The sequence below is a fragment of the Stigmatopora nigra genome, chromosome 13 (assembly GCF_051989575.1).
Source record: "Stigmatopora nigra isolate UIUO_SnigA chromosome 13, RoL_Snig_1.1, whole genome shotgun sequence".
NCBI classification, from domain to species: domain Eukaryota; kingdom Metazoa; phylum Chordata; class Actinopteri; order Syngnathiformes; family Syngnathidae; genus Stigmatopora; species Stigmatopora nigra.
The window spans coordinates 10,889,463-10,909,904 of NC_135520.1; the positions used below are offsets into that span (position 1 = coordinate 10,889,463).

The 20,442-nt window shown below is 40.4% G+C and overlaps 2 protein-coding genes, 2 non-coding genes and 1 pseudogene across 6 annotated transcripts; 1 reads left to right on the top strand and 4 right to left on the bottom strand.

Moving 5' to 3' along the window:
• The first annotated feature begins 97 nt into the window (after nucleotides 1-97).
• On the top strand, nucleotides 98-8,708 carry cinp (cyclin dependent kinase 2 interacting protein). Of its 2 annotated transcripts, none has more exons than XM_077731290.1 (5): nucleotides 98-293; nucleotides 956-1,118; nucleotides 1,352-1,445; nucleotides 1,507-1,636; nucleotides 7,942-8,708. In XM_077731290.1, the coding sequence occupies exons 1-5, from the start codon at nucleotides 206-208 to the stop codon at nucleotides 7,962-7,964; spliced, it is 498 nt and encodes a 165-aa protein (XP_077587416.1). In that variant the 5' UTR covers nucleotides 98-205; the 3' UTR covers nucleotides 7,965-8,708. The 2 variants fall into 2 exon arrangements, with proteins under 2 accessions (XP_077587416.1, XP_077587414.1); XM_077731288.1 differs by lacking the exon at nucleotides 7,942-8,708 and adding an exon at nucleotides 4,564-5,447 and having other exon boundaries at nucleotides 104-293.
• On the bottom strand, nucleotides 4,850-15,380 carry znf839 (zinc finger protein 839). 2 transcript variants are annotated; one of them, XM_077731287.1, is made up of 11 exons: nucleotides 13,825-15,380; nucleotides 12,667-12,753; nucleotides 11,767-12,603; nucleotides 10,502-10,636; nucleotides 10,307-10,426; nucleotides 10,148-10,240; nucleotides 8,219-8,365; nucleotides 8,058-8,162; nucleotides 7,914-7,995; nucleotides 6,512-6,626; nucleotides 4,850-5,344 (listed from the first exon to the last, which is right to left on the bottom strand). In XM_077731287.1, exons 1-11 carry the CDS (start codon nucleotides 14,737-14,739, stop codon nucleotides 5,035-5,037), a joined length of 2,946 nt encoding a protein of 981 aa, XP_077587413.1. In that variant the 5' UTR covers nucleotides 14,740-15,380; the 3' UTR covers nucleotides 4,850-5,034. The 2 variants fall into 2 exon arrangements, with proteins under 2 accessions (XP_077587413.1, XP_077587412.1); XM_077731286.1 differs by having other exon boundaries at nucleotides 11,767-12,753; nucleotides 13,825-15,379.
• Nucleotides 15,381-15,942: 562 nt separating this feature from the next.
• On the bottom strand, nucleotides 15,943-16,061 carry LOC144206945 (5S ribosomal RNA). The gene has a single exon (XR_013328504.1). It is a non-coding gene; the product is annotated as a 5S ribosomal RNA (ribosomal RNA).
• Nucleotides 16,062-16,461: 400 nt separating this feature from the next.
• Nucleotides 16,462-16,580, bottom strand: LOC144206962 (5S ribosomal RNA). The gene has a single exon (XR_013328521.1). It is a non-coding gene; the product is annotated as a 5S ribosomal RNA (ribosomal RNA).
• Nucleotides 16,581-18,830: 2,250 nt separating this feature from the next.
• On the bottom strand, nucleotides 18,831-18,939 carry LOC144206916 (5S ribosomal RNA; annotated as a pseudogene).
• Nucleotides 18,940-20,442: the final 1,503 nt, after the last annotated feature.

Genomic DNA, 20,442 nt, shown 5'->3' on the forward strand with positions numbered 1-20,442 from the left:
TAGCCAAACTTTATAATCCTGCGTGATCAGGATAGTATGGCCGTAAGCCATCAGTACGAACGAAAAATAACTATTTAAAAGTCTAAAGACCTGATTTGACAGCCTATACGTTTAATTTTCATGTTATGTTAAACATCTAAATTTTACATCTACATTGACAAAACAATCGAATTTACTTGGGCATTTTGGACAGCCAGGGGTTGTAATGGGCATTCGCACACAAACCAGACCAACGAAGAAGAAGAATATAACGTCATCGTGCGGCGACCAGAGTAATTATAAACACATGGAAGGTAAAAGAAAATACTTTTAAAACTAAGCTAATACATTTTCGTGTGTTTTAGCACCGCCACGTTTCTGTACCAAACACCGATGTTGATGCACTAATCCAATAGAATATGTTTTTTTTTTTTTTAATAAACACGCATTTCAATTGTGTTCCTATGTGTAAATTTGTTTTCAATTTTTTTTGATTGTTGATAATGGCTACAAGAGAGATAATGTTACATAAAATGGTCAACCAAAATGTTACGAAATCAAAAATGTGTAGTAGTAACTCTTCGATGTTTGTTTGTTTGGATGATCACCTCATTTAGTCACTCAAAGTATACAGTCAAAATTTGATGGATTGGACGTCAATTGCTGTCAGTTGCAGCCAATAAATTATGGCTGCAGGGAGGTTATTGTTGTGATTCCTTAGTTTGAATGTTGTAAAGTGTAATATGCCAAAGTTACTATGTTGTCAAATACAGAACATCTTATTTTTGAAGCAACCATAAATCTTTGATATCTTTCTTAAAACGTCCTAATTTTCAAAATTAATTCTCATTTTTTAGATAGAAAGGTAATAACAGTGACGAAAGCCAACATTTTCTCAATTAATATTTCCCCACATTAATTGCCGTGTAATAATGGAATGTTGAAAGTGTGAATTACAGTGTTGTGATTTCCTCAGGCGAGATTGTTAACGTGAACAGAAAGTCCTCAGCCGTAACTGGAAGTGGGCGGAAACTGAAGGATAACGCCGCCGACTGGCATAACTTAATGCTCCGCTGGGAGAAACTCAACGAGGAAGGCTTCACATTTGCGAGTTCAATCGTCAACGCCAGGAGAATCAGGTAATGTCTTCCTGTTGCCGTGCATAACTACCCATCACGTTGGGCTGACAACCGATTTGGCCTCGTGGCCAAAAGACAGCTGGTATAGGCTCCAGCAATCCCCGCGACCCTAGTGAGGATAAAGCGGTCCATAAAATGAATGAATCACAGTGGAAAACATCAACACAAATGTCTGTCTTGAAATAAATGACCGAGCGTGCTAACATTTACGTTACTCGCTACATTTTGTGCAGCATCGAGACAGAAGGACCCACACAGGATCTGGTTTTTGAGAATTGGTCACTTCGTGAGAAATGCACAAAACTCGAGGGCATCGTCGACAAAATGGTGAGAAAATACATGTTCAATTTTTGCGATTGTTTTGTCTAATGTGTAGTTTTTTTTTTAGACGGCCATTGTTGCCAAGATGGAGCGCCTGATGGCATCCCACCGAGGCCTGGTGGATCTGGAGGAGTTCCAATTTGGGCCACAAGGCCGGAAGGTTCCGCTCTTCCACAGCTGGAGCACTAAAGATTTTGGTGAGGCAGCTATCCAAAAAAATGGATTCACTTTACCATATGTATGTGTGTCCCATTTGACACCTGCAGATGTCTAATCCAATTTAACTCGGAGGGGTGCTATTCGATCAGATGATCACTGCCAGTCTGAATGATTTTAGCATCTATTTGTGTTCTTTCACTCTAGTCCAGCGGTGACCAATTCCGGTCCCCGAGAGTCTCTATCCGATCTGTTTTCCATATCTCCCTTCTCTACCACACCTGAATCAAATGATCAACTCATCAGCAAGCTGTCCAGTAGCTTGATGCCAATCCCAATTATTTGACTCAGGTCTCTTGGTGCAGGGAGATATGGAAAACTGACCGGCTAGCAGCTCTTGAAGACCAGAGTTGGCCACCCCTGCTCTAGTCCTTGGGCATCTATAGTTGTCAACGGCAACCAGTGAGTGAAAAGTAACCTACCGTGTATTCTTGCATATACCGTATTTTCATGACTATATGGCGCACCATATTTAAAGGCGCAGTGTCAGTAACTAGTGCTATTTCTTTTCCTTATGATATATTGTCCCTAATAATGTGTTTTTGATCCAGTTTCTCAGAAATACCACATGCAATGATTTTTCTCAAGATTTTCCCTTCAAAGTAACACATTTGTACTCCCTATTCTCATCTCTCAAAGAACATGAATATAGAGTTGAAAGTTGTGAATCAGCTTAAGCAGGAGAAATTATAAACTTCAACAATTTTAAGGCAATTTTAAAGGTGCGGCTATACGCAGGGCAGCTCATATTCTATTTAAAGCTTTTTTCTCTCTATAAAAGAAAAAGCAGTAAACTGTCTTTTTTTCATTTTTATTTAGCAGAAATAATAGTAAATTAAAAAAAAGGTCCTCCCACATTCCAAAAAACATGCGTGGTAGGCTGATTGGACACTAAATTGCCCTTTGGTATGAGTGTGAGAGTGAATGTTTGTCCGTCTCCTTGTGCCCTGTGATTGGCTGACCGCCAGTTCAGGGTGGACCACGCCTCTGGCTCCAGCACCCCCATGACCCTAATGAGGATAAAGCGGTTCAGAAAATGAGATGAGAAGATAAATCAATTGAATAAAACAGCAGGTGCTGTAATGTAAATTGAGATTTGAGCTGTAGAGCCTGAGCATGCTCTGTGCATGTCTTATTAATATTCCCCTTCGCATGTCTACATACATTTTGAGATAAGGATACACTAAAGACAGGAGAACTGAAAAGGCAAACTCACCGTTGAGTTGTGGGAAATCTTCAAATTGATTGTTGAATATGCTCCAACTTGCGTTAGCTTCGCTGAATGTGGTCTATGTGGCGCTTTGCTTTCATACCAATGCAAAAAGACTGGCACATCCATGCTGAGCAGGCATTTTAAACAGTTGAAATTGTCAAACTATATTATCATTTAAAAGATGTAAATGTTTAAACAGTCTTGTTTAACATAGATTTTGTTACTAAAGACAGGCTTTGATTTGTTAGCATAAATCACCCCTCCTCCTCCCGAGTGAGTCATCACAAATTAAATGAGTTTTCAGGAATCATGTAAATAAAAAAACAATCATTCAATATATTATTCTTTACACCCTCCTAATTGCCAAATGTTGAAGTCCAAAGACCTTGAACATCTTCTGGTTCATATGATGTATAAAAAAAATGCAAGGTAACAATTTCAATATTGTATTTTTACAAGCTATTTCTCAAAATTACATTGAAAGTAGTTTGTAGTTTGAAGCTCATGGAACCCAAAAAACTTCCAGTACACGTTATGTGAAAATAAGCAACAACGCAACTTTAATCTCATATTACAAAATGTTGTTTTGTAAATTACAATTTTAATCTTGGAATACTACAATATATGACTTAATTATCATAATTTTAGGACTTGTCCCTCAGATTATTACAAAATGTGACTTGGCAAATAAGTTTCCACGGCACACTGGACCAGCTTTTGCAACTGGAGAACACTGAAAACACCCTAAAGAAAAACAAAAAAATCCTGATAAAATCATGTTTTGTTTGTATATAAAGAAATGAGTGACATGATCTGTTTGCCATATCGCCAATCCCTACGTCCAATTCATTTGGGCAAGCAGGTCTACCAGTGACAAACCAAAATTTGCAAGTCAATAGTTTTGTGTAATCATGAAGCCACAAAACTGCATATTTTAATTTGGTTTCCTAGTCAATAGTTTTGTGTAATCATGAAGCCACAAAACTGCATATTTTAATTTGGTTTCCTAAAGGTGATCTACTGTATTTTCTCGCTTATTAGCCTAGCCGCCCTAGCGTATAAGCCACATCCATAAAATCATTGAATTCTACAATCTCTTGCATATAAGCCACTTCACAATTTTCACCTCCATTGTTCATGGTTTTAGTCGGGAGTACAAATATGATACTTTTAAGGGAAAATCTTAATAAAAATCATCGCCTGTAGTATTTCTGAGATATTGTATTAAAATCTAAATCACATTATTATTGTCAATATCCTGACTACCAGTAGTTAAAATTTGTCTTAAACCTAAATATCTATATTCCATTAACTGTGTTTATGCTTTATAGAGGTTTCCAATGGTACCAAATTATTTTGCAATGTAATAATAATTTCAAAATAAATGTGATTGGATAACAATTTTTCCTGGTAGTCAAGAGGATATCATAAGGAAGTTAGCAATTCATCCAGTAATGGGTTTCTTCCTGCGAAACAGAAAATAACCAACAAGTGTTGCGCGCATTTGAGCCAAACCCTTGATTCAGTCATATTTTTTTTTGTTACAAATACAGCTTATATGCGAGAAAATACAGTAATTAAATCTGTGAAAGGGGCAAAAGTTCACTTTGTTTGAAGACTGTGTGTGTGAACTGAACAGTAGTGTTTAAGGGGAAAGAGGTTGAATGTTTTTCTTTTTCTGGGTCCATTTTTCAGCGTCGTCGTGCAGTATCCTACTGCAGTCGTACTCGTCGGAGCTGCGGCTAAAGCGCGTTATCCTGCGGGAAGCAGCTCACAGCACCGACGCCAACCTCGGCCTGGTGTACCTTTCGTGCTGGCTGCACCAGCCGCTAGTACCGGCCCGGGCCCGCCTGTCCCTGGAGGCCATCCTGCTGGAGACGGGCCATCGACACCTTTCCTCTTGACAGTTGCTTTTATTGTGAAAACAGGAAACGAGAGCAACGAGCGGCTGTTATCCAAAAAAGTCATAAAAATAGCGCAGCCGTGTTTCTCACTTTTATCTACATATTAACAAGGCAGATATGAAAAAACATTTACAACAAGCTCTTAAAAATCAATCCAGCGTCGTCTTGAGAAGAAAATACGGACGTACGAAATAAATAGGAACTAAAAGACCAGTTCCAAGGGGAAGAATCTTCCGTCTTTTGTTTTCCCCCCTCCCCCCATTCAGCTGGCTTTGCCGGGGTCGGCGGCCTCGATACCCAAGAGGGCCTGCACCGCCTCCAGGGGAACACCCTGGGGGGTCTGGATGTGCATGGTGGTCCCATCTGGCCCGTTGACGATGACGATGCCGTCTGCCTCACTCAGGCCGTCTGTCTCGATGTAGATTTCCTGGCCCTCCTCAACCACGCACGTTTCTGGAATCTTCTCGGGCTCTCTTTCGGCTTCCGGCAACTTCTGAGCCGCCTCGCTTGGGGTCGACGGGGGGACCTCGGACACGGTCACTTCCATAGGGGTGTCGGCCGGAGGATCTTGGCTGTAAGAGAACATACATGCTGCTTATTACAGTAGTTATATTACATGTAACATATCAATATACTGAAATGGGCGAATGCAATTGCCAGAAATTCAGTTCCAAGCTTTTTTTATGAATGCATGTCACGTTTTAATGTAAAACTTTTAACATGAGAAACTTCATGTCCTAACCTGCTTTAGACTACATTTTAAATAAATGATTTATCATGATGAATTGAATGGTTTTTGTGTTAAATGTCAACTATTGCTCCCTACTGGGGCATAAGTACATTGCATACAAATCTGAAATCCTACAACGTATTTTTTTGCATATATGACGTATTTGTCGCTCAATAAAATGATGACTGAACCGAGGGTACAGCTTAAATTCGCACAAATTAGACTTGACATACACCAAACGCCATAATGCAAGACAATATGGCCGATACAGTCATTTATTTAAAAATAGAGAAAAGATACACTATAACAGTAAAAAGCTTAGCAAAATTAATTTTGACATCTGTGAATGAAATTGAAGAAAAAAAACGTATCGTGATTAAAACGTGAAATAACGGTGCCTGCCTTTGCTCGCTCAAGGTGCCACCATATCACCTAAGGATGACAAACTAGACCGCTACGGTTGTACTGCCCACGCGACTTCCTTTTTGAATTCATCTACGTGCAGGTAACACCCTTTTCAGAATATGCAATCTAGCAGACGATCCTTTTGATTCATACAGTATGTCAGAAATACCACGTGCGATGATTTTTCTTAAGATTTTCCCTTCTAAATAACACATTTGTACTCCCTATTAAAAGCACGAATATTGAGGTGAAAATTCTGAATCGTGAAATTGTAAAATTCAACGATGTTGAGGCAATTTTAAGGGTACAACTTATACGCAGTACGGCTAATATACGACAAAATAAGGTAGTCCGGTTTTAAAGCATAATTAAATTCACATATAATTGTAATACATTTCACATTATATTCTGAGAAAAGATGTTAATGGGATAAATTAAGCATTTTATTGTTATAAGTCATATTTTAACATGATTAATTCTGTATTTTAATGTGATAAGTGACACATTTCAAAGAAATATCCATAGCGCGATCTATGATTCAGACATGTCGCATGAATTTCCTCATTGGAATGTGTTTGTACATTTTTGGATATGCTTCACTCACGGTTTGGCTTCAGCGGGAATCAGCAGGGTCTCCGTCGTGGAAGCGGCGCATGGCGTCGTTGTCGTTGGTGTCATTGGGGCTACAGAGGTCACCACAGGGGAAGCGGTGGTCACCACTAGAGTATTAAGAGGTCAGAGGTCAAAATTTGAAATTGATAAAAGGTTATCTGTCTATTCTCACCAATGCAGCATTGCAGCTAGATATAGCAATACGTTGACATACTAGCGCCTTGACATATGGAGGAATTTGAGATACGTGTAAAATTTCTGAGCAAATATTAACCGTGAAAAACGAGACAATTTTTGCGATACGAGCATAGGAGACAGCTAGGTGGCCGATACACGAGAGGTTGCTTATGAGAAGAGCATACAACTCCCTTGTGTAAAGATACCTCCAAACAATGCGATGTTTTTCCCCGTTAGTGCATAATAAAAGGAACAACAATGGGTACAAGGTAAGCCAGTGGAATGAAGAGTTGTACAAAGAAAAGGCGTATGATGACAATCAATAATAAGAACAAAATAATTGAAAAATATGAGTGGTGTACTCGTGGCTGACCTTGCTCGCCAATACGAGAGCAAGCACGCACCCGTACAAGTTGGCAAGTGGTCGTGCGTTATCCTCTTGTGAGGACATTTGTTTGCGTTATTTTCGGAATATTTTGAAGGGAAGACAAAAGCAAACAACCCTCGATAGATTCCTTTTAAAAACACCGGCTGAAAGTCAGAGCGGAGCAAAAAGAGGAAAAGGTAAAAAATATATATATAGAAACAAAATTAGTGCAAGATTACATTAATTTTTGAGTGTCTGTATCGTAATCCAAGTTTATTTAAATCTGTTTGTTATGTTACGGGCGCGTTGCCGTGCGAATTAATTTGTTTTTAGTTCATTTCAGTGGGAAACGTTCGTTCGAGTTACGAGAATATTGACATACGAGCTCAGTACCGGAACAAATTAAGATCGTATCTCAAGGTACCACTGTATTCTGTTTTTTGGTGTTAATTTTTCAGAGGGTGGTATCGAAATAATTTGCATTTAGTTCATTTCTATGGGAAAAGTTGATTTGCGATACGAGCAATTCGGCATACGAGCTCGGTCACGGAACTCATTAAGCTTGTATCTCAAGGTACTACCGTATTAAACAACCTTTAACTTTGTGAGTAGGTGCGGGCTATTGAGTTTATCCTAGCAGGCCCCTACTAACACCCACCTCGAAGCACAGGAATGCTGTACTCCTGCTGTATGTGGAACAACACTGCTTCACTAAGTCTGTCATTTGGTTCACCAATTGAAAAATTGAGGAATTTGTGTGGGAAACTTGACATATTGAGCTTTTGATTTTGCACCACTACGCCACGTAGTGCGCAAATCCCACCGCCTCGCCGCAACACTGCCAACGTACCTGCTTTCTCAATCCCGTTGTGCTGCAGAGGAACGCTGTTCTCCATCTTGAAACGCTTGGACGGTGGCAGCATCTTGGAGTTCTGCGGGAGCAAATGGGAGTTTTTGATTCAGAAGGGCCAGGGCGGCAAGTTTGGCTTCTCACCTCCATGTAACGGCTACTTTTGTTGCCGACGCTGGAGACAGTCGGCGCGCCGGGGAGAATTTTCATCCGGTTGACCTCGTCAAGAATGCCCAGGGAACGTGCCACCTGCAACGTGAATGGTAAATAACCCCTTTCAAAATGTCCAACTTCAAAACTCTGACCTCGATGTTCCTAATCTCCAATGGCGCCGCTCCTCCAAGTGGGGCTACGATGTAATCCTGCGCGGCCTGTCTCACTTGGCCTTGCAGGGACTCAAACTCTCGGTAAATATCCGGGAAGTGAGTACGCGGCGGGGTGCTGCGCTCGACCTGGAACAAAGAAAGAAACCATTTTAGAAACCAGTTTGACACCAAATTTAGAATCATTCCTAAATTAACTCCTAATGCTGTTTCTTAATTTTAATCTCAAAGCAGTGGTTGTCCAATTGCGATTAGGAGTACCATCAGGTGTATGGCCTCCCACTTGTGGTACACAAAAAGAAGAATGTTCTATAATGTTAAAATGCTCCAACTGCCTTTGTTTAAAAAATTGCTACAAAGTATTTATTACTTGAATTTCAGTTGTATTCAACTTTAACTTTGAAGGTTTGATAACTGTTTTCCTCCCCTGAATGTTCATCAATAACTTTTAGATATAATACCACTTGACTAAAATCTTAAGTACACAATAAATCATTTTCTTCTTAAATGAAAGTGCAGCGTTATTGTATGCTGTTCCATTCTATGTTCAAACTGTAACATTGAAATTTAGCTTTTATTTCTAAACATTTTGGCCAAGTATACTACTGTAGTTTAACTCACTGCCTGCCATTGATGGCACAAGACATAATTCATTTATACTGGTAGTACTGCAGTGAATGGGTTAGTCATTTTACTTCCTCTTTTTTCGCAATAAAAACAATTCAACATATCATGATTGAGAAATTCAAATATTTCATTTTTTATACAAAATATTGTGTAATAAATATGTTAAATGAAATGACATTTTTTACAATTTCCTTATTATTTTTTTAAATCAAAAAGCTAAGAACATTTGCACTTTTAAATCAAAGCTATTTTTAATCTTATATATATATATATATATATATATATATATATATATATATATATATATATATATATATATATATATATATGTATATGTATATGTATATGTATATGTATATGTATATGTATATGTATATGTATATGTATATGTATATGTATATGTATATGTATATGTATATGTATATATATATATATATATATATATATATATGTATATGTATATGTATATGTATATGTATATGTATATGTATATGTATATGTATATGTATATGTATATGTATATGTATATGTATATGTATATGTATATGTATATGTATATGTATATGTATATGTATATGTATATATATATATATATATATATATATATATATATATATATATATATATATATATATATATATATATATATATATATATATATATATATATATATATATATATATATATATATATATATATATATATATATATATATATATATATATATATATATATATATATATATATATATATATATATATATATATATATATATATATATATATATATATATATATATATATATATATGTATATATATATATATATATATGTATATATGTATATATATATATATATATGTATATATATATATGTATATATGTATATATATATGTATATATGTATATATATATATGTGTATATATATATATATATATATATATATATATATATATATATATATATATATATATATATATATATATATATATATATATATATAAATCTATTTTACCGTTAAAAATGTGAACATATATAAAACAATATTTACTGTTTTTTCCTTTCTCATTCCTAAATTCCCCTTTTTGTTTGCCATTAAAACAAAGCTAATAAAATTGTGAATAGATTAGAATATTCAGATTTATTATGAGTTTATAACCTATTTAACAAATATAAAGTTTAGCATTATAATCAATAAGAAAGTATTTCTATGAACTCCTTCACAGCCATTGATGGCACTTAGACACCATGACTTTATTCCTGATGACCCCGATGGTTTGCGTACCTTGGCAAGCAGCATCTCCCACACGCTTAAGACTTTGGTGAGACGAGGAAGAACGATGTCCATCAGATCTTCGTCCTCACATTGATCCACCAGCTGTGGACAAGACCAGTCGTCAAAAAAAAACATTATTTCCACAAACACAGCGGCGATCAAGCAAACCTCCTGCAGCCGCTCCCGTCTCCTCTCCTCCTGTAGCTCAGCGCTCACCAGGTTGCTCAACTTTGGGGGCCGTCCAGGGCGCCCCCGCCGGCCCAAGTAGCCGACCGAGCCCTGAAGAAACTTCACCGCGTGTTGACTTGTTACTGGCTTGTTTTAGGGGATTTAAAAAAAAACGTCTCAGGTGATTTTTTTTACCTTAGGTGGCATCCCGAGAGACCTGCCCCGGCCCCGTCCACGTCCCCTCCCCCGCCCTCGGCCGCGGGGCCTGCCGGGACCTCGGTGGTATAGTTCTCGGATTCCTCCCGTCACAGCTGCCAACGGGCCTGGCTCCTGATATGGCCAGACAGACAATAGACATGATGGGGTAACAGATAGGAACAATAATTCTGTTTCCTCTGACCCCTCCCCATTAAAAATACCAAATAAACTAAATAAAGAATTAAATACTCATTAATAAAAAAATTTTCAAACTAATTTTCTCCAGTTAGTTCATTGATTCATGTTTTAAATAATATGTTTAATTGGCTGGCCACCAATTCAGGGTGTCCCCGCACCCCACGTGAACCTTGTGAGGATAAGCGGTACGGAAAATAAATGAATGTTAGCTTTTTTTTACTTTAATAAAAAAAACTGTATATAAATAAATAAAATAATAATTACTGAGAATATTTAATGTTAAAAGAATGAGTGGGGTGAAGAAATGAAGAGTGGTTAACGTGTTGACCTCACAGTTCTGAGATCGAGGGTTCAATACCAGGTGTGTTCTGACCCTTCCTGTGTGGAGTTTGTGTTTTTTCTCCCTGGGCTTTGCATGGGTTTTCTACAGGTATTCCAGTTTCCTCCCACAACATGTCCAAAAACATGCAGGGTAGGCTGGTTGAATACCCTAAATAGGCCTTAGATATGATTGTGAATGATAAGATATTTACATTTTTATCCTTGTTTTAATTTTTAAATATTGAAGTAATAAAATAAAGAATTTTTTTTTTTTTTAGTTCTTGAATTAAAAAAAAAAAAAACAAGGAAAAAAATGGAAAAAAAATCTTAAAATAATCCATAATATTTATTACAACATTCACTGCTAAGAGTCCAAATGTTTCTTTTACTCTTTGTTCCAATTTGATATCAATATAGTCAGATTAAAAATGAACTATTACAAGATTAAAATGAAAATATGATGAACGTTAAATTACACATACGATTATAAAATTCAAATTGTGAAACAGTAATGTTGTTCCTTATTTTTATCTAACATGAACTGAAAGTTGTTTGGTTTGTAGGGCATCAACTTTTGGCAAAAAATAAAGTCTGTGTATAATATAGGTGAGATAGTAAAGAAAAATAATTCAGAAGGTGATGTCCCTTGAGATTTTTTTCAATGCAAAAAGTGTGCTGCAGCTCAAAAAAGGTTGGTAAACACTGCTCTAGACTGTGAAAATCATGGTAAATGAATTCCGTACCTTGTCTGTTTCCACAGGAGCAGCTTTTTCCTCCATTTCCTCTTCTCCATCGGCATCTGCTGTACTGACATCTGCCATACTGGTTTCCATCGTACTGGCTTCTGCCGTCTGGTTGGCAAGCGTTGACACTTCCCCGTCATCGCCTTGGCCTTGCGCCGGTGCTTCCCTGACGGGCTCAGGCTCGGGCTCCCCGTGGCTAGGGTTGAGCTTGTAGTGGCGGTTGAGTCCTCCCTGACCAATGTAGGCCTTGTCGCAGGTTTGGCACGGGTGGCGTCTGGACTTGTGGCTGTAGGCCAACGAGGAGTCGGCATCATGGGCGCCGTCCTTCCTCTCCTCGTCCTCCGTGCTCATGTCCGAGTAGTCGTCGGAGTCGGACTGGTGGCTCTCGGCCAGGTCCTCAGTCTTGATGAACTTGTAGTCTTTGGCCTTGTACTTGGGCGGTCTGGACACTCGGCCTGATCGGGTCTGTACCTTGATCGCCTTCTTTTCTTTCTTTTTCTGCTTCCGAGCCTTTTCCTTTTCTTTGTCTCGATCTTTAGGTACAGGGGGGGCAACTGCCGCCACAGGGCTGCCCACCACCACGGGGGTGCTGGGCTGAGCAGGCAGCGCAGCGGCAGGGAGGGACAACGTGGTGCCGTTGCTTTTGAGAAGCGACACATTGGCTAGCCGAGCTGTGGGGTTTGGAGTCGTCTTGGCGATGGAGGTGACTGTGGTGGACGTGGGGGTCGACAGCTTTTGGACTAACGGGAGAAGGGAACTCACCACAGGGGTAGTGCCCTGGAGTACCAGTTGGATGGGGGTGTCGCCCAAATTCTGCTGCAAGAACAATTGCTGGCCCTGCTGAGACACTACTGGTTGGATGTGGATGATCTGAGTGCTCCCATTGGCTGACAGCGTCACCTGTGGATTGTTGTGCTGCTGGGATGTGGAACGGATCTTCAGGTCCTGTTTGGGAGGAGCTTGAATCTGGATACGAACTGGTTCCGACTGTGGATTCAAAAGGAAAATCACACTTTGAAAATGTTGCAATAGATACCAAGCTGGTATCAAAATGTGCAGATCTAAACTCGTTCACCGCAATTGACGGTGATGGGCATCCAAGCCACGTTGTGGGAAGGAGTTAGAAAATAAAAGACCAAAAAAATAAAAATAAAAATCGCTTCAATGTTTGTTTTTATTGATAAAAAATCCTTAACTGTCATTGACGGTGATAGATTTAAAATTTGAAGTAGGACTGTTTTCTGCCATCGCTTTCGCTTCAAATGGAATGGATGATTGTCCAAGAGTGAAAAACTAATTTAAATTCACAACAGTACGTTCATGATTTTAAACTGCAAATGTATTTATTTAAAATGTTTTAATTAAACCAAAAAAGGAATTACAAAAAAATTGCAAAAGAATGTTATTTTATTTTTTGGTTTTATTTAAAATATTTTGTAATTTAAAAACAAGAAAGAAACAGTAAACATTTAAATTTTAAAATTCAGAAATGTATGAATGTTCTTAAATGAAAAAAATTACTAAAAACATCACAGTCTGCGGCTTTCTTGGTGCCTTTTCTTGGCGCGTGCTAAAAATCTCAATCCTAAAGTTTCAAGTTTTAAACTGTACTTAATTTTGACCTCTGGGACTGTACTTACTTTCACCAGGAAAGTACCATTTACAATTGGTTGGTTATTTTATGTTTTGCAGTAAGAAAACAACCATTACTGGATGAATTAATTTCTTATGTTATTGAGCCTACTAATGTGCTTTTGATTCATACACTATCTCAGAAAGACCATGTGTGTTATGTGTCATGATGTTTTTTTCTCAAGATTTTCCCTTCAAAGCAACACATTTCTACTCCCTATTAAAACCATGAATATGGAGGTGAAATTTGTGAATCAGGTGGTGGCTTGCATGGGAGAAATGGTGAACTTCAACGGTTTTAAGGCAATTGTGTGTGGCTCATATGCGAGTAAATACGGTATTTTTTTTATTTGTGTTCTCATAGTCATCGCAAGTTTTGCAATATCACAATATAATTTTGAGGCCATATTGGACATCCCCGCTTACCTTGGGTGGGGTCACGTGGACTGTGCTGCTGCCGACGGTACTAGTGCTCCCGTGCAAAGCAACCTGTTGGGCAACGCTCTTCAGCTGCTGAGAGGCATTCTGCACCTGAACTATCTGTCTTACAGACTGCTGCGGGGCCTGGACCTGAACCAGATGCTTCACTGTCTGCTGGGGCACCTGGACCTGGACTAGCTGTTTGACCACCTGCTGTGGCGTGGACTGGATCTGGACTATTTGCTTGACTGGCTGTTGAGGAGGCTGGACTTGGACTATCTGATTGATTTGCCGTTCCTGGACCTGCTGCAGCTGCTGTTGTTGCTGCTGCTGCTGGCACTTGCTGCTTACCTGGCTGATAACTTGCTGCAGCTGGTTTGCGTTGAGAGCCACACTTTGGACGGGAGTGCTTTTGACACTCTGGCTGTGTTGAAGCAACTGGGCGGCCTCAGTGTCCGAGACCTGAACTACCTGCTGCTTGCTGAGTTGCTCCAGCAGAGCCTGTTGCTCCTCAGGGGTCAGCCCAGAGCCCTCCATCAGGGTGCCGTCCGGTTGCACGTAGATGATGGTGGTGTTGCTCATGTCTGCGCCCAAACTGGAGAAATCGGTGCCCACCAGAATGCTCTGTTCCGTCTGTAAAAAGTCCACCAGCTGAGTCTCGGCGACCACCGTCTTGGGCTGCTCCCCGGGATGGTCGCTCTCCCCTGCGGATACCACTGGCGAGCCTTCCCCGGGCTCTACGGGCGCCTCGGCGAGCATACACTCCTCCGCCTCGGCGTTGGGGGCGACAGCCGCCAGTGGGACGTCGTCCTCGGGCTGCGTGGAGTCCGCGGCAGGGGTCTCATCCGCGGTCGGAGAGAGCAGAGGTTCCGCGGCTGTTATTGTTCTCTCGGAGCCACTCTCATCCTCGTTGTCCGCCATTTTGGCTGCGCGGCTGCTGTTAGCTGAGCGGCTAACGGAACCAGTCTGTATCTCAAAGTAAATGCAATGGCGACGCGATACAAACACGTAAATCGACGCGCGTGCAGAATAGTTCAAGTGAAATATTCCGCTGCTGCGCAGAACAACATGAACACCAGAGCAGAAAGCACGCAGCAGATGACGGATCCGTGGAGGAGTTTTCAGATAGCTTAGCTTAGCCTTCGCCTAGCTGCTCTAGGCGGGAAGGGAAGCCGACGTTCCGGACTGGATCACTGGAGCGAACTGCTACTTAGGTTACACCACCAGTCTCAAACTTGCGGCCCGGATGCTAGTTGCGGCCCGCGAGACAATATGTTGCGGTCCCTGACGCGATATCTTAGTTAACCCATTGACTGCCATTGACGGCGATAGCTGCCAATCCCCTAGAAGTATGACATTGCCATTAAATGATTTACTCCCACCACTATCCAAAGGAATTGAACGTCTACTAAAGACACACTTAATTTAATTCATAGAAAATGTATGAAAACAGCCCGATTGGATATATATTGTCATCAATAGCATTAAAAAGTTCATATTTCTGCAGATGTTTTTTTAATTATAAAACTATTGCTAAGAACAGAACAAGAAAGCATTTTGTCAATCTGTTATCCCCAATGTTAATTAATTAACCACAGTTGAATATCTTTGGGGGGGGGGGGTCGTAACAGCAAGTATTTTCATATTTCTATTTATTTTAATGTATTAAAAAATGCAAAAATTACAAATAGTCCCCTATTTTTATTATTCATTCATATTCTGAACCACTTAATCCTTACAAGGGTCTCAGGGGGTGATGGAGCCATCTTTTGTTATGAGAATTTTGCACAACAGTATTTTTCTAATGGTTGCACATAAATAAAGTCGTGATTAAATGTCTACCGAATATCAAAAAATCTAAAACATTCCAAAAAAATACAGTTGATTTCAGATATCAATTGCCAGGCCAAAACCAAACAAAACAAAAAAACACTCCTTAAATCTTCCCAATGTTTTTCACATCTGCTTGACAGTTCTGAGTATGGTGGGTTCCAACTTTTCTATGTGAAGTTTGCATTTTCAAGCCTGTGTGGGTTTTCTCTAGGTATGTTCCAGTTTCTTCCCACATCACAAAAACATACTTGTTTGACGATTTAACGAATGAGTGTGCGGTTACTTTTCAAAAGCTTACAGCACCTGGTATTCCCAGGCGGTCTCCCATCCAAGTACTAACCAGGCCCGACCCTGCTTAGCTTCCGAGATCGGACGAGATCGGGCGTATTCAGGGTAGTATGGCCGTAAGCCGAAAGTAGTTCTTAAAAATTGCTATTTAAAAGTTTGCCCCACTTTGGTGACCAATACAGAGCATTTGTAAGGTCTAATCACTCTAATGGCTGTTTACCAACGGGGAAAGGAACTATTTAAAGGAAAAATGTTTCGACCGGCAGCATAAGAAAAGTGGTCAGCTCAAAGGCGGATGTTGGGGGAGGCTGGAAGTGCGGTCAACCGGGACAGTCCTGAGTAAACAACTATTTTTGGGCCAAGACAATCAAGGAGGTGTTCTCCCCGTCTTTGCATGAGTTTTCTTGTCTGCCCTGGTTTCCTCACATTCCAAAAACATGCTTGGTCGATTATTCGACGATTGAATGTGTGTGCGCTCTCTTTCTTTCTTTACAGTTTACACTGACCAAAACAAAACAAAAAAGCTTACAGCACCTGGTATTCCCAGGCGGTCTCCCATCCAAGTACTAACCAGGCCCGACCCTGCTTAGCTTCCGAGATCAGACGAGATCGGGCGTATTCAGGGTAGTATGGCCGTAAGCCGAGGGGACGTCTCAAAAATACTAATTTAAACGTTTAAAGACCTAATTTGACAAACGATAAATCTGTATGCAGTCTCTTAAAGCAATCATCAAACTCGCCCCTCTTTGGCGACCAATATAGAGCATTCGCAAAGTATAACGGCTGTCTAGTCTAAGTAAACACTCCAAATTGTCCATAACCGTGTGTGCAAATCATTGTTTGTCTAGGTGTGCCCTTCTACTGGCTAGCAGCCACTTCAGGGAGAAACTGTCTCACCTGCTGTGGCCACAACTCTCAGGGCAATTAACGACGCAAGCACGGAACAAGGCAAACAGGGACATATCCCTTCGAGATTCTGAACATGGATTTCATCGAACTGAACTAAAGTGGCACATACAAGTACTGTCTTGTGATCGTTGACACACTTACCAAGTGGGTTGAGATATGCCCATCCAAGAAAGCCGACGCCTTGGCAGTCGCAAAAGCCATATGCACAAGGATCATTCCAAGCCATGGAATACCACCATTCGTTTGGAGTGATAATGGTGCTCTCTCCGTGAGCCACGTGGTCCAAACTGTGGGACGGCATCTTGGAGTCAACCTGAAATATCGTTGCACATGCCGCCCCCAGTGCTGGACTCGTTCAAGGAACCAATAGAGCAGTACAACTCAGACTCAGAAAAACCATGGAAGACACAGGAAAACCATGGCTAGAAAGCCTGTTGAGCCTGGTATAAACATACATGAGAATCATTCCAACAGCACAGGGATGCACACCATTTGAGGCAGTGAAGGGCAGACCCTTCCACCTACCTATGTGGGAAAAAGATCCGGGTGGTAGAAGAGAAAGGAGAAACAGATCCCCGCAATCAGTGGTTATGCAAAATGTTACTAGAAAGAACTGTAATGAATGCAAATAAATGATCTGCCGATATCTTTTCTGTCTCCCACAAAGGAGGTCCTATCCCCAGGCAAGTCGAGGTGAACAAAGGAAAGTGCTGGTCTTCTCCTTGTGGGGACGGACCTCACCGTGTGATCTTGACCGCTAACTTCACCAAGTTGGCCACCACCAACAAAGCTGATGAACGAGTGTTGGAGCTCACGACCATGATCCAATGTGGGGCTCGGATGTCGCCCTCGAACACAAACACTGGTCAGTCTCCTCCACAATCCTGATGGCCCTGTTCCCCTGGGTAAGAACAGCAAAGAACACCCTCCAGACCCAGAACATCTGGAGGCCATTGACTACGGATTTCAGGCCTTCGTCAACGCATCAGTCCGGCTGCCGAGAGGCCCTAGGCGCCATGGCCCAGGAGACTCATGCTGCACCTTCATCCTTGCCAACGCATCCTACTCAGTCGATGATGCCCTACAAACAATGAAGAACATATTGAACGCTATGACAAGAGAGCCAGTTCCACAACGAGGATGGCTTGACTGGTTCCTCAAATGTACCATTGATGCCACAGTTGAATAGATCGTGGTTGTTGAAACCCAGCTAATGCTATTTCGTATACACATGCCACAATCCATACCCCAATCAGACCCTGATGTTGTGCTACTGTCTGACAATGATAAATATGTCTTTCCTATTCTAACACACCAGGCCATTAGGCGATCCTCCCAAGCGGGAGGTCAAAGGAGGAATTATCCCTCAAATAAACAAGGGTCTTTCGCCCACTCCTGGTCGGTATAAACTCCAGTTCAAAGTAATTTGTGAAGAATTTTGTTCAAAAGTAGTACCTATAACGAACGAGTTTCCAATGTATTTATACTCACAAGAGGAGGGAATAGTAAGATTATATCAGCTTTTGTGAGTATAAAAGCATCATCCTCATACAAACTGTGATGGCTGACATGTCAGCATAAACACTCACCAGTCTGACTGATCAATCAATCTTAGTCTTGTGATTGAGTTGACATGTCAGTGTCAGACACTGATCAATTACTTTTTGCCCTGCAAATGACTAAAATGTATCTGTCCAAAGTCCTGCTGACAACTGTCAGTTTTGCCAGCATATATAACTCACTGGACATTCGGAGAGAGCTGCAAGGACAACAGACTGTGAGCGGTTCACGCTGTTTGAGCTCTCCCCATTTCTGCAGTCTGGTAATAAACGTATATCCTTTAAATTGCTCTCACTCTTTCTCAAACCTGCTCCCTAGGTTGTTTTTCAGACCTATCAGTCGATTATTAAACGATTGAATGTGTGCGCTTTCTCTCTTTCATTTACATTTTACACCGACCGACCCCCAGAAAAAAATAAAAAAGCTTACAGCACCTGGTATTCCCAGGCGGTCTCCCATCCAAGTACTAACCAGGCCCGACCCTGCTTAGCTTCCGAGATCGGGCGTATTCAGGGTAGTATGGCCGTAAGCCAAGAGAATTTCTCAAAAATACTAATTTAAACGTTTAAAGATCTAATTTGACAAACGATAAATCTGTATGCAGTCTCCCAAAGCAATCATCAAACTCGCCCCTCTTTGGCGACCAATATAGAGCATTCGCAAGGTATAATGGCTGTCTAGTTTAAGTAAACACTCCAAATTTTCCATAAGTATCCATGTGTGCAAATCATTGTTTGTCTAGGTGTGCCCTTTTACCGGCTAGCAGCCACTTCAGGGTCAACCCTGCCCTTCGGTTGCTGGGATAAGCACCCCTGCGACCCTCGTGAACATAATTGGTTTAGAGGAAATTTATCGATGACTATTTCAAATTGTATTAAGTCTCACCCGAGCAAAAAATATCGAATCTCCTTCATCTCGCTTTCTGAACCGCTTTATCCTCTTTAGCGTCTCGGGAGTTATGGAGCATATCCCAGCTGTCTCCGGGCCAGGTGACTCCCTGAATATGTGGCCAACCAATCGCAAGACACGAGGAGACAAACCAACATGCATGCTCACATTCATACCTAGGGGCATATTAATATGTCCAATCAACCTACCATGCATGTCTGTGGAATGTGGGAGGAAACAGGAGTACCCCAAGAAAACCCATGCAGTCCCACTTAGAGCATGCCAAGTCCACACAGGTGGACCGATCTGGATTTGAACCCCTTTCACCCACTGTGAGGCTGACGCGCTAACCCAACATGGGCAAACTGAGGCCCACCGGCCGCAATTGGCCCATTAGGCTTTTTAATCCGGCCCGCCAACACCGTCCATTTTTTTTTTATCCCTAGATGACACTGTCACACGGAAGCCAGCGACATTAGGTGTCCACTCTTGTTTGTTTTTCGTTTTACAGCCCTTCTATCTTTTTTCAAATTACATTTAATATTTCTTATTACTTTTCTTTTTACTTTACTTTGTTCTCTATACTCTTTACTTTAATGATGTGTGATGAGTATGTTATTACTTTAATCCTTTTTTCTGTTCATGTTTCATATGTACTGTGACGGGATAAAAAAAAATATATATATCCTATCTTGTGCGGACACGGTCCGTTTGTCAAATTATTAAAGTCAATGTGGCCTCTGGGCTGAAAAGTGCCCATCCCTGCACATACCACTCACCCGTCAGACCGTCCAAATTATAAATTAATTTAGATTTCCTAATGGAAATGAACCGCCAATCCTCCCTTTTAACAAGGAATAGTATATTAAGTTTGGCTACATATAACTCTACTCCACATCAATAAAAGCATACCTATAAAATACATGCTAATCAAAACTACAAATGTAATCATTAATGTGCATCATGTTAAATGATGCTAAATATCTTGTTTGTTAACATTTTTGCTTAATTTGAACATTAAACAGTTACTGCAGTTTGTTCATCATTTGCCAAAAGAATTTTGCACAATATTTTTCGAATTGTTAGACATAAATAAAGTTGTAATTAAATCTGTACTGGATATCCAATTCCAACAAGTAACAAGGT